This window comes from Sycon ciliatum, chromosome 10 (genome assembly GCF_964019385.1).
Source record: "Sycon ciliatum chromosome 10, ocSycCili1.1, whole genome shotgun sequence".
Taxonomy (NCBI): Eukaryota; Metazoa; Porifera; class Calcarea; order Leucosolenida; family Sycettidae; genus Sycon; species Sycon ciliatum.
Genome location: NC_088652.1, coordinates 22,801,470 through 22,815,947, shown reverse-complemented (window position 1 = coordinate 22,815,947; position 14,478 = coordinate 22,801,470). Strand labels below are relative to the sequence as shown.

General features: G+C 46.1%; 1 protein-coding gene across 1 annotated transcript in view; it reads right to left on the bottom strand.

Annotated features, from left to right (window-relative positions):
- Window positions 1-10,115: 10,115 nt before the first annotated feature.
- Window positions 10,116-14,478, bottom strand: part of LOC135825913 (delta-like protein 3) — a gene marked incomplete in the record, with an annotated part of 10,504 nt that continues 6,141 nt past the window's right edge. The window contains 3 exon segments of the mRNA XM_065338550.1: window positions 10,116-11,266; window positions 12,004-12,117; window positions 14,439-14,457. Of these exon segments, the coding sequence (XP_065194622.1) occupies window positions 10,671-11,266; window positions 12,004-12,117; window positions 14,439-14,457 (729 nt within the window).

The following is a 14,478-nucleotide window of genomic DNA, read 5'->3' as shown; positions in this document are numbered from 1 at the left end:
CTTGGAAAGGCATGCAACCAATGCATCGCAGCCGCGGGATATAGGGATAACGATCCGGGCAGACATCATTCTTTAGGTGTCTGCGTCAAGGAATCTACAGTACATGTATGCTTTCTATGTGCACTGGCGTCTTCATTATCGTCACATTCAACATTTCAACGTTATCAGTGACAGACTGCGAACAACTCCAGCCAAAGCAGTCAGTCAGCACCACATGTATTTAGTTAGCCTAGATTATAAACTCTGTAATAATTATCACACAATAGGCGGTCAGCCTTTGGGTCATCCTAATAAAGTAATAATTATTATTATTATTGGATCTGCTAAGTGCTAGGTACTCGTGTACACACATGTATTACAACTCGTATTGGATTCTATGAGCATTGGGAACATTCGTATGTTTGAGTTTCTATAGGTCAACACCAGATATTGTGAATCCATGGTACTAATACTAGTACATGTACTTCATTATTGGCAGTTTAACCTAATTCAACATTCAAATACACACTCAGGGCTAGTCAGCAAGTGCATGCATAAGTACTACCTCTCACAATTCTCACCATCAGCCGTCACATAACCTTTTCACGCAGGCGAGGTGCTGCTCGTATTGAGTCATATCTCTGAAAATTGTAGTCAAGTTAGTTGCTGTCTGATGATCAGTTAAAACCGTGCAACTCGTTACAGCAGAAACGCTTTTGATTCTTCTCAAGTGTGTGTCATTCAAGCACATGTACATGTAAAAGATGCTGCGCTACGGCCGCTGGCTTCAAATGTACAGGTGAAGGGAAGTTCTCCCTGTCCTTGGCTTGAATTAGTTAGCAGTTGTCGTCCATTGAGCCCTTCTCTGGCAAGCTGGGCAAAGAGCCAAGTGTGTTTCCAAACATCAATCAAGTTTTACCTGGTCGATTCTTTGATCTTACTGAACTTCTCTCTTAGCACTGGAGTCTTATAAATCCTATTTTTCCCCAACAATAGTACTGTGGTCGTTCAACCTTCTATCGTTGAGACACTGAGACATACATGTACGTGTACAATCACTTCTTGCACGTCATTCTTCTCATCGCATAGTAATCATTAATCAGTATTAGTAACGTTATTGCGCACTCTGGCCGATTCAATTGCATGCTGCATCCTCTCTGCCTCTTAGCTTATACGCCACACGTGAGCACCAGTCTAAATCATACATGTACATGTACATCCCCATAGCGCTAATACTAGTAACCAGCAGAAGGTAATAAGTAGGCTAAGTAACGCACACACAGCGTGAGATAACATTGTGCACTGCTCAAGAATTTTCATGACCTGAGAATCCATTTATAATAATTATGGAAAACCTTTTGACTTTGTTGATGCATGGTGATGACGGCAGAGTTAGATCAGTTTATCGCCGATAAATTACCGGTATTGCTATTGAAATGGTTGTCTCCACGTCGTTTATGTAAAAAATAGAAGCAGAAAACACAAGGAAACGAGCTATGAAGCAACTATCCACGACTGTAACAGGATAATAATGCAGTCAGAAAGTGCGATCACACTTAACAGGAAAAAAACTGGCAGGCTACTGAGACATTCAACTACTTGAGAGCTACATTGTACATGTACATGTACATGTACATGCAGCTCTAACACATCTCCAGTTCGCAAACCAACAGCCTTCCCACTTGGAAGGTTCATGGTTGGGTAGGACGGAAGAGGGGATCCGAAGGCGAACGCAGCGAAACTGTGCACAGGCCAGGTCGTTGAATGTCTCAGTAGCCTGTTTGCTTCCTCTGATCTTTCCAGTCTGGAGATTATCAGAGACATCCGTTTTTAATGGTCTCGACATAGTGAGCCTTGTACGGGGCGAAATATTCCCCACATCACTCTGTCTGCCACACTTTACCAGGTTTCGTGGGCATTGCTGCATACTCGTAGTCTTGGGAACTCTCGCATAACGTCTACATTGTATGCTGCCGCATTGCCTGCATTGCTCCATACTGCTGCTCACTGTTTAGCACACCTCGTGCCAAGGATTGTGTTGGCTCCTTACATGTACAGGTACATGTACATGCACCGTATTGTCCTGGGTGTTAGCCGCACCGGGGTCTAAGCCGCACTCCCCCCCCCCCAATTCAGGCCCAAGATTCGCATGCAGCACGGAAATTATTTGGACCGGGCCAGACAAAATGCCACGACGGATCAGGAAAGTGCGAGGAATGGCTTCTTTCGGCCTTTCGAAGGGAGAAATGGTGATCAGGAATGGCGCGAAACATTATGCGCCAAAATGGATTGAAAATGAGAACGAGCGGCAAAAAAATACCGTGCTTTTGCAAATCAGTCGGTGTTTCTGGAGTAAAAACTGGAAGAGGACTTGCAGACCAAAAATGAAATTGTCCAAGATGTAAAGAAGTACGAAGTAGCGTGTAAAGAAGTGTCTTACTATCAAAGAAGGGAACATAATTATGTGGAAGCGCAGCACCTAAACTACTTGTAGTGGAGCACGCAACTTATCCAGGTAGAAGTAAAACGTGGTAGAGATAGAGCATCTGGTAGTGCAGTGTAAGAAGTAGATGGTAGAAATAGAAACTGTGAAATAGAAAATGTGCTTTTCGTTGGGTCCGGCATACACTTGCATGTGGGCGAGTACTAAACTCAAAGGCCATTGTTAAACGCGTTGCCGGTAAAAGACTGGCGTTGTCAGGCGTGAGTAGATAGCAGGCGGTGGTAAGTGGGAAACGAGGGTTGAAAGGTAGTGTTTTTCACTATGTGGCTACGTACAAACCACAGGTGAAACTAGAAGGTGAAGTGATAAGGAAGCATTGGAAAGATGGCATTGCAACAGCGTGAAAAGCTAACCTTGATCCGGTATATCCTCTGCTGTTTTTGGTGAGATCCTGAATCGCACTTCAGCCCGACCCTAACGGATGTTCGACAGAAGTCATACACCATAAAGTGGGATTGATGGTGTTGCTTTCATACGTTCGATGCGCTTTACTTTTCCAGGATTCCGCTGGGGCAGCCATGCGTATAGCGCTGATTTTGCAGGCTGGAAATATGATGATGCCATGTGGCGAAGGCCGTCGTAGACTGCATAAGTACACCGACGGGGTGGGCCAAGCCAAGGGAGACAGTTTGCCGAAGGAAAGTTGGTCAGAACACTCGTCTAGCGACATGTCCACATTGGGAAGATGCTTTGGGAAAGCAGAGCTGCGAGAAACTATCGCCAACAACGAACCAGCGCGTTGAAGCTTGCGTAGCTCTGCAGTGAAAGGCAGTTTGGACTGCACGAATACAGCATACTGCCGACGAGGTGCCGCACAACAGCACCAGTTGATCTCATCTACATCTACATGTATAGTGTAGTAGTGGCTTGACTGTTGGTCTCTTTTCATACTACACAATGGAAGGTTGCTAGAGAGATATCAGCTAGTGGTTGTGTCGGCATCATGAATCATCTCGCGATGACGACGATGGACACAGCAGGCATGCTGTAACTTGCGATCTGCAAGGAGAAGGGGAATGGCGTCATGGTTTTAATCAGAAAGGGCATGGAAATATGAAGAAGCAAAGGAAAGAGATCTTCAAGGTCTAACGGAATACATTGCGGGGAGGGGGAGGGGTGAGTGGAGAGCGGGGAGTGGAGAGGGGAGAGAAAACGAGAGGAGTGAAAATTCTGGGGGACAAGGAAAACTAAAGGAGAGAGATAATCTTACTGAGAACGTTAGGTGCCCTTATATACCGTGCACGCTAGCGAAGGGTTTCTGTGTCTTGGCAACGACTTGTGCACAGAGCAACGCTACAAGTCATCATACATGTACGTCTTGTAGATCGTGGGATGATAAGCAATTCACTATCAGTTATAGTATCCGCTCCACTCAAGAGATGACTTGAGGAACTCAGCAACGTTCTGCTAACGAAAGCCATGGAATGTTTCCTTCTAATTCCGTGGTCGCGAGGATTGGTGTGTTTGTCAACAATGTATTGCGAAACCGTGGCACAACACACATGCAACCCCCCTGTCATCAAAATAGCAGAGCAAATGAGGTACATGTATATGTACATGACTGTATACCCAGAGAAGTCACGCACGGAATCATGCATAGTATTATCGCGTTCATATCGCAGATATCAGCACGATTACGTACTAGTTTGGCCTATCTGCGATTCGTAAACCTTCTGAATGGTAGGTACATGTAGTCGCCAGAACTGGAATGCTAGCGTGTTTACGACAAAACTACGTACAACTACATTTTTAATACATGTGTGTCGCAACGAACGGTGAGAGAAGCGAAAATCAGATAACCGGATATCCGATCACTTGAGATATCGTTAATTGAGATTTGATATTGCTGCAAAGTACAATCGTAATTTCAACTCCATTATCGCTACTCTACATGAACTGTATGAGATCTGCATGGCAATGACCACTGTACAAAAGGAGAACACCGTGAATGACTTCAACTGGCGTAAGATGAGACACAGCAACTTTGACTTGGCAAGGCAATCTCCTGTCAAGATGTTGACATTTCACATCAGCTGGCCCCGTGTCAACAGAATAGGCATGACATTGTGGCATGCGGTAGAATTCCCAGAAGATACAAATGTAGCTGCTCTGGCTCTTGCTGGGCATGCAGTGTTGATCGTGGATGATGTGGCAGCTGGAGCCAATGGATTGTTGTTGCATTGTCGTTGTTTACGGAACCGTTTGCATTGTCAACGCGGCTAAACTGATCTGCCAGTGTTCAACCTTGTCTGTCACATCTGTTTGGGCTACTAGTACTAGTAGTTCATATGGTGACACACACAAAACCTCACGCGCTCCTACAACAGTTCCACAGCACCGGACAATCGATTCGTTGCTAGGTAACTGCCTTGGCATACTCTACAGGAAGCACAACGTACCATGGCAACCAAACACATCATACCATGGCAACCAAACACATCACTTTGTGCATAGTCTGCGATCGTATCTACCCGCAATGCGACCTAAGTTGACCAGGAGATTCTCAAATAGATACAGTAGGATAGGGAGTAAATAATAATAATAATACCCCAGCACACGTACAAAGGCCAAAGAACAAGGCATGAGAATACACTGAAATTATGCCAAGTCCGCTTCTGTCTCCAGTCAACAAAAACTCATCCATAAACAATGTCTGATCTCCATTTCGACTTGTCTGCAGCAAATGCTCGTGCTACTTCTAGGTCGCTGGCATTCTTCAAAGGGATGTCGTGCCCTGCCAGGTCCTTCATGATGGTGGTAGGGAGAGTAGCCGCGGGACGGCCCATTCGTCCACGTGACCCCGCTTGACAATAGCAGGACATCGCAAGGCAAGGGGGTGACTGCTCACTCATCCTCAGCACATGGCCAGTGAGGCTACGGCGTCGCTTGGCAACAAGCTCCGACAGTGGCTGCCAGCCACATCTGGAATACAGATCATCATTCGATAGAGAGTGCTATGAACAATAGGCGGCAGGTTATTTTGCATCTGTGATGGTCTCGGCTCGAACCTTCACTTCTGTGATTAATGCGGCCAATCTCTCGCAGCCGTCCACACCTTTCAAACTCTGATGAAGACTTCGACCCTAGCTGCAAGTGCTGCGATGCGGGAGGCCACAAACTAAAGCTTTTTTCATGGGGAGAATTTGAGATTGAGAAAGGACATAACAATAGCAAAAGCAGTGCACGTAGGAAGATGGAGAGAAATGATAATCTCATATTAAGGCTTTGTCCGTCGACAATGCTCTGCCCAATTTCTAGCTGATTTCTTTGCCCTTCGAGTGGGCAAAATGAAGTGGAAAAATTGGTCCGGGAAGAGACAATTGTGATGACGTGGAGGAAGTATGCATGGATTCAATAGTCGAACAGCAATTACACAAGCAAGTTTTTCTCCGCCGTTACTCGGAGTTTTGTTTTTAGTGACACTAATCTTACGGAAGGGAAAGACTTGGTTGCGTCATATTGGCTTTGTCCACCAGACATAGACCACTATACACAGGACCTTAGAAAACTGTCTAAACACGAATATTTTTAACGAAAAATACTAACGAATATTCGTGAGCCGTGAGGTTAAGCACAGCGTGTGAACTTTTTAGTGGCAGATCGATGGCTGCACTAGTGCGGGTACGGAGAGTCAAGACAGGGAGTTGTAATATTATTATTATTATTATACGCATTCCCGCGTTGAAGTGTAGCAGCAGTATGCTGCCGTCCACAGCTTCGCTTATGCAGAATGGCTTGGGTGAGAGGAGAGGGGAGAGAAAGTAACAAGGCAACCAACATCTATGAAATTGGTCACAATAACATGAAGAGAACCAACCTACATATGCATGATTGCACAAGAATGGAGACGACCAAATAATGGCTATAATCATTGTGCCACAAAAGCGGTACACAGGAGATCTGTCGACAATGTAACGAAACATAAAACTCAGTTACTCAATACAGGTTCCACTAAATTACAAGAGAACAACGCTCCAACGTTAGAATTGCCGCTAAATTATCGCAAGTGTAGAGAACGAGTCCAATACAAATGAAAATCATGAACAGACTGTTCCGAAGTTATTTTGGGAACAAATTGTACTACATGTACTTGCTGATACTGACGCTGACGGAACACGAATTTGAGTTGAATACTCACGAAGTCTGGTACATGCACATCATTATGCGCCGGTGTTGTGGAGTAAGCAGGTACGTCAGTCACCAATCCAGCTTCAGCTCCACGCTCGCATCAGCAGAATGTTGCCCGCGTTTGCTTTGCCTCCACACGGATAGACGACCAGCGCAGAGTCCCGCAGCTCCGTGGCCGTAAGGTCTTGATATTCGCCGTTAGCGCCGTCAAGTCTCAGTCCACCTCTCACACCAAGCCGCCCTATGAAAATCTTTCTCTCTCCATTGGAGTGCTCCCCCGTTGCGCGAGGAGACTAGAGAAATTCCTCCGATGAGCGAGGAAGAAGAGCGGAGTTACCCAACTCAACCAAACGAGTTGTAATATAGCAGTATTAAAGTACAGTAAAACCTGGTATAAGCGACCACCCCACCCCAGCGACTACCCCATCCCAGCGACCAACCCACAGTGCAAGAAAAAGTGGTCAATAGCCTGAATCGGATGGAGCATCCGCCGCTTCGGGTCATTCTCAACAGCAAGGAGAAACAGCAGCAACTCCGTTCGGTCCAGGTGACCTTCAGCAAACTCAAGGAGAAGCGAATCCAACAAATTAATTTGCTCTGCAACAAACGCAGCCATTGGACATCTCAACACCAGAGAGAGATCTGGTGTTCGCAAGGTGTTTGTCGCGCCGGAAACGGAGCATCTCTATAAGTCTTTATCCCTGGGGATGTTTGGGCCTGGGGAGCACTATAATAATTATATTGACTAGTGCTTGAACCAGGCCCAGGGAGTCGTATATAGGGAGGCGTATAATTATACGACTCCCTGGCGTGATCTTTTGCTTGATTTTTCGTGCGTCAGCAAAGTGAAAGTGTCCTTCAAAAGTGGGACTTTCCCTCCTTCTGCCCACGCAGAGTGTGATCTCGCTCTCAGCGTTTGTTGCCAAGGCTTTTGTGTGTCCGGAAGAATGGTTTTGAATGGTTTTGAGCTTGATCGAGTGAAATGGGGAGACGATAACTATTTCTGGTGTGGACTTTGTAGTGCCTGCACGGAATTCTTGCGATTTATCTTTCGTTCCGCGATTTTGTAATTTTATGCATTTCTCAAGCTTCTGCGCGGCAACATTTTATTTGCAGGATGTAGCCTTTATCATGTTGTCATTGTCGGCTACGTAGAGTACCATGCTACGCATAACCCTCGGAGCGTTGCGCAGATGTACCACTTCCTGCGAACTCTGCTACATGCTTATGTACCCTACCATATTTGTATACATGTGTATTGTTGTTGTTCCACCAAATATCCTTTACGAGTATCTAGCTCTTGCATTTAAGTCGGCTCAGGCTTTCTTCTTCTTCTTGCTTTTCCACTTCTGGACTTCTAGCAGTTGTTTGTGGTTTGTCTCTGCAAGTAGAATTATTCCCTCGTTGGACTGTCTCCTTGCCATTTCCTGTGTGCAATATACCGACTCTCACTGACTCGATACGGGGAGTTTATTAGTTAAAAGAACATTGTCTGCTGTACACGTGATTAGAGGCACGTTTCTAAACCCTCTAAACATTGGTGTACAGCTAGCGTGTAGCAGCAGACAGCAAAGATTCCCCTGGATAAGTGCCCAAGAGGTTTCCAACGATCCCATGATCATCTAAATCGGTGAAGTAGCGCTAGCAAGATGATGGTGATTGGAACGACCATGTTTGCAATTTCACCGATTTCTTGTCATCATTTATCACGGTAAGCGTATTGACGATAGGTGACTGGCACGAAACGGAATAATTAATTTTTTTTCTTCGCCCTCACTAATAAAATATTTTTTCATCCAGCGCATGTACCAAAGAGTGAATAGCAACTGAATAGAGCGGTTGTCAGTTGACAAACCCCCATATATTTACAATGCAGTTGCGTCATGGCCACCACCTTCTGCGTGAAGTGTATTAACAAAGGGATTAATGGACATCAGAGCATTTTAAACTTGTTCCCATTCTTTCCTATAGAATAGTATTCGTGGAGACAGAAATGAAATCAACGCGATCGGCAAAGCAAGTTGCGCATTTCTTCTGAAGAGATGGCAACGAACACGTTCAAGGAAATCCAACCTGTGCGATTTGTGCGTGTTTTGAATGCGCAATTTGCTTTCCTTATTGGGTTGATTTTTTTAAATAGTACATACCCAATGCTGTAGACAGCAAGCTGTTTCGGCCATAAATGCCTCATCGGTACAACTACTAGCTAAATAGGCTGAGCTACCAGCCATGGTGCAAAAGAGGCACCACAGACATTAAGATGGCTCGTGGCTCTAGCGCCAGAGTGAACAAACTACAAAAGGTAGCGGGCATTGCGTGATGCAGCAGCACTAGAGCAGCCTACTGAGCGTGCTCAACAAGACGAAAGCCGAGGAGCGTAATACCCAATGTAATAAAATAGTACATACTGAATACATTTGATCACAGGAAAAGACGAAGCCAGTTGTACGTCTGATGAGGCCGTTCGCACCATTACTTCCCACAATCAGTACATGGTGATAATTGTGACGAAGCACAACGACGCCAATGAACGTGTGCCTGTATGCCGGTAGATGTTATCACAACTTTCCGCTAATATGTTGTATAAATTGACATCGTTGTGCTTCGTTGCATTATCGCCATGTCTGATTCGAGAATGGTAATGGTAGAAAAGGCCTCATCAGATTTACAGCTGGCTTCGTCTCTTCGTGTGCTACTATTATGTTTCCCTCCCCTAAGTCTCTATACAACAAGTCTCTATAAAACACATTTTCTTCGTACCTTTGCAAAGATGCGAAGACTAAAGATCTGTCTGTAGTCCAGGACTAGGTGTGGGTGGTTTCTTGGATTTGCTATGATCATGACAAAGAACTTGTACTTTGACATATTCTAGGGCTCTTGAAAAAGAAACGTATCAATCACAATGAAAAATAATATAAAAATAACATGGCTTTGCGTACATAGTGGAATGGTCTAAGACCATGATTGAGAAACAGAGGGTACTAGGTTCAAGTCCTGCTTGGAAGCGGAAGGATTTTTTCCAGCCGTGCTGCGACCCACAGTTAATTGGGAACTCGTGGCCTGGCACTAGGAGAACATGGATGCAGTGTGATTTTCGGTCTTTGACCACTTGCTGGTGAGCTGATCTGCTCACCTCCCACCGCTTTATCCTTGAAGGGTGGTGGCGTTCCTACTGAGGCGGAAAACTCGGTTTCTAGCCGAGTTTCACGCGAACTGTGATTTTTGCGTACTGGGTGGTTCAAGAGCCGACTTTACGCTGCAGTACGAGACCACCACCCCAGGGCCAGGCGTCACAGCCCAAACATAATGCAAAAGCAGATGTTCTTGTTATGATTTGGGCTCGCGCATCCGAACTGGGGAACTTGATCACTGCGGGGCTCCCCGTACTGTTAGCACATTGCGCACTCCACTTGCTTGCAAACCTAGAGAGGTCGCGCGTACGAGCACCCCGCTGTCGTAAGTCAGACTGCAAAATTCCCCCGACCGACAGCTCACCAGATCAATGTATGGTTCATCGTCACCCAGTTGAGTAGAGTCGAGCAAGCTGCACTTTCAGTGCCGAGAGGCCAGCTCACATGCCAGTATGGCAACTAACACATGTCTCACCTCCAAGACTAATACTATTACATTGCATAATTATTGTGCAGCCATAGCGGGGCGAAATTGAAAAATATATAGCATATCAGGGAATCACAATTATTCACCAGGAATAATGCAAGGAGAAGAAGAAAAAAGGGACGATCAAATAGAGAGCAGAGTCAAGAAGAAAGTTATCAGTGTGCTGCAGGGCTTGAACGAGTAAGTACTAGAAACCTCATAGCCACATCGTCACATGATGACCTTCAATGGTAGGGGAGAGTGCAGTCGTTTCTGTACGCCCTTGGGTCCTGTAATACTCAGCCACAAAGACTGCACAAATCATGACGAAGAAGCTGTCAAGAAAACATTGGGTATTGGCTGCATAGGGGACATTTGAATTATCACACATTGAGAGTCGGGAAACTAGCTAAGCATGAGCTATACCTGAATTTTAAAAGAAGACTTCAAGAACAGAAACTTGTCAAACGTCAGGACACAATGGGGAAGTGTCACTGTATGGTGGAGGAGCAGGCAGAGTACTGTCTGGGTCGGCTGAAAAGGTGTAGGTGGGGACTGGCTCCCCGGCGGATGCGTTGGAAGCATACTCCTGCGCCGGGGCCGGCATGCAGGTGGAAGAGCTGTGCATTTGCTGGGCCATTGTGTGGGCAGTGCAGGCACCCGGATTTCCTTCTTGGTGTCGGTTTGGAACGGCTGGAGCGTCCAGAGGCGTGACGGTGTGAGTAATGCCCGGTGCAGCGTGTGCTGTGAACACCATGGTCGAAGCAGGGCCTCCAGCACTGCCATCAGCCGGCCTGCACCGAGCTACAGCTATCATCTGACATTGTCCTGTTGCCGGAGCGGATGCCGGGCTGCCGGCTTGGCCGGTAGGCGAGAGGGTGTGCTGACGACGATTCTGGCGATATTTCTGCTTTCCGGCAATACGCATGATCGTGCAGGGTATGACGATGAAGCCAAACAGAACAAACAGTACTCCAACAATGATGCCGGCAATGCCTCCGCCGGAGATGGTGGTAGTTACTCCGGACGTGATGATCTGTGGACCATTGGCGTAGATATCTGCAAAGATTGGTAAATGGGAAAACGGGAAGAGCGGATGTCAAACCTAAAGGGCTTGCAAGGCAGCTAGCATGAAAGACGGGGGGGGGGGGGGGGGGGGGGAGGGAGGGAGAGAGCGCTTAGAGCTCAGTGCTCATACTTCCCAAAAAGCCCAATGCATGCATCTAGAGACGTAAAATTATTTCAAACTGGTGGGGTTATGGGCTCCAATTAACCGCAACGTTCAGGACGTAAGCTTTGTCAACTGACGACAGCACTATCCGGTTGCATTTCTATCGTCACCGGGCTGAACCACATTATACATCATAATTCTAATGCTATGAGCGACTTGTGGACCAAAGTTCTGTTGGGTTCCGAACAACTGAGTGTTTAATCTCCTAGCCAAGACCAATTCTATTTTCATGTGCTACTGTCGATGCACAGTAGCGTATACCTTGGTGTGCTTCGCTTGGTGGAATTCTAACCTGTTCGTTCTTCAGCACACGTTATTCGGCGCCCGGCAGTACGGTATACACGACGATATTATATTATGGATCAAAAAAATACGTTTGTGACCGGACAGGAGAAACCAGTACCACTCAAGTTGCCTGAAAAAGCTTCAATGCACAATCAAAAGGGGGAAAAGGTCGAGAATTGTGACTGAGAATGGTATGCTCGCCTCATCAAGGTAAATTCATCCGCAAAGGCTGCCCAGCAACGGAATCCCAAACTGTATTGTCTGGGAAATGGGTACTCACCGTTGTCATCCTGACACTGCGTGCCGGAATACCCTGAATAGCACTGGCATGACCTGGTCCCAGAGGCAGTGGTGCTGCACTCTCCGTGATAGCTGCAGTAGCTGAGTGAACAACCTGCAGCAACCAACAGACAGTGGAATACAAGGGGAAATACATGAAGGTGACTCAACTCGATACACGGTATCTATACTGCGTACGTGATTTAAAATACGTGAAAAACTGCAATTTGACAATATCCATGAAGTGTCCCAAGTATGTTGATGACAACGACGGTAAAAGGGGGGAGAATGACAAAGACGAGGACGGCAACCGCATCAACAATAACAACAGCAACCACGGCATGAAAATATAACTTTGAAAGCCCTTGAATTACAAAGAAAGAAGGGCAAACCAACAAAAAGCAAGAAAGAGAAAAGGAGACATGGATAGAGAGTGCGATCTGTATTTGTATAGACAGGTAAGTCTAATGAGAGATGAGTTCGAGATCGAGAGAGAGAGAGAGAGAGAGAGAGAGAGAGAGAGAGAGAGAGAGAGAGAGAGAGAGAGAGAGAGAGAGAGAGAGAGAGAGAGAGAGAGAGAGAGAGAGAGACAGACACACACACACAGATAGAGAGAGAGACATACAGAGAGAGAGAGAGAGAGAGAGAGAGAGAGAGAGAGAGAGAGAGAGAGAGAGAGAGAGAGAGAGAGAGAGAGAGAGAGAGACCAGGAGCATAACCAGGATCATGGTCAAGGGGGGTGTCCATAATTTTCTTCCAAAAACGTTCTTTTGAGGAATCTTGTAGAGGCGACGGTTTCAAATAGGACACAGGTTGGAAACCGGAACGGACTCAATATTCACTTTCTCTCTTGGTATTTTGGATACAAAACATATTATGTCACAGTGAGACTACGATGTGTTATACTCCGAGCCAAAATTTCATGGCTCTGCGATGACCAGAAGCGCCATACCAAGCAGGTGAGTTTTTGACGTGTTGCTTCGCACTGCGACTTGAGTTTTACGATTTTCGAAAAATCAACTTCTTGTCGCAGGTAAACAGCGGCTCACCTCTCGCCAATAAAGCACCACATACCAATGATAACTAATGGAAGCACACACAAGGCTTATTGTTACTCTGTACTGGCCGTCGTGGAGCGATAGCAATTACCTAATTTCAGACCCAGAGTGAATTTGACGTGCACTCTAAAACGTGTCCGGTTTGGAGCCACCTCTGATTTGACCTTTTTTGAAGCGAAAAATTGGGCAACTTGGAGGCAATGCGTCAACACAAAGGAGTGGCTCAGTTCGATTAAGTCTGGCCCCAGAGCAAACTTCAACATGCCAGTTTCCTTCCACAAACATATTTCGAGTGAAAAATCAACGCTGATGATCGGTTTGGGTCTATACAAATTTGGCTGTCAAAGCGTCCCGGTATCGAACCGTCTACTCTACATGTATGCATATTGTATGCATGCTAGTGCGGTGTACACCTTGAATTATTTATGTATTATGAATGTCTAGACGTCTCCAGATTGCCATTCCAACAATCTACTTCCTCCGCGTCATAAAAAATTGTTGCTTCCCAGAGAGATTTTTCGAATTTATTTTGTCCACTCGAGGGGCAAAGAAATCAGCTAGAAATTGAGGCAGAGCATTGTCGACGGACCAAGCTTTAGTTTGTGGCCTCCCGCTTCGCTGCAGTTGCAGCTAAGGTCGACGTCTTCATCAGAGTTTGAGGCAGACCCTTCAGCACTCAACAATACGCTGAAGAAGACACGCGTTCAAATTCAGGTCAAGAAACTTCGTTTTCAAGCGATCCATGCCTCCAGGTGGCAGGGGATGAAGGCAAGCTAGCATTTTTCAAGTACACTGTAACGATCTTCCAGCGGGGTAGGGTAAGCAGTTCCGCACCTTCTTTCCTTGGCAAGCGCTTCGCTGATTTTGTTGGTGTTTTCAGACCTGCTACCTTCGCAGCAACATGCGCCACAAGTAGCGCATTTTAGGAATTTCGGACCACCTTGTTCATGGAGTAACTACTACTTGCACACTGACTGCAACGGAAAAGTGCAAGCACGTGTAGTACAATGCAGTACTCGCAGATCTACGTAGCATGCACCCAGTCTGGGCTAAGGACAGTCGCGGTTGTTTGATAATACTAGTACAATGCATTCCAAGCCAGCCCCATGGTCGAAATTTTTGATGGGGGTGCTTTGGCACCCAAAGACCGACAGACAGACAGAGACACAGAGAGAGAGAGACAGAGTGAGAGACATAGAGAGAGAGAGAGAGAGAGAGAGAGAGAGAGAGAGAGAGAGAGAGAGAAAGAGAGAGAGAGATAGAGAGAGAGATAGAGAGAGAGACTGACAGACTGACAGACAAACTCAGAAACATTTATGCACACAAGTGGACGGTCTTTTAACACATACTCTAGGCAAATCTTGATTCTCATACTTACTATCACTGACTATATCAGAGGGCACAGAGTGGGCCAGTGT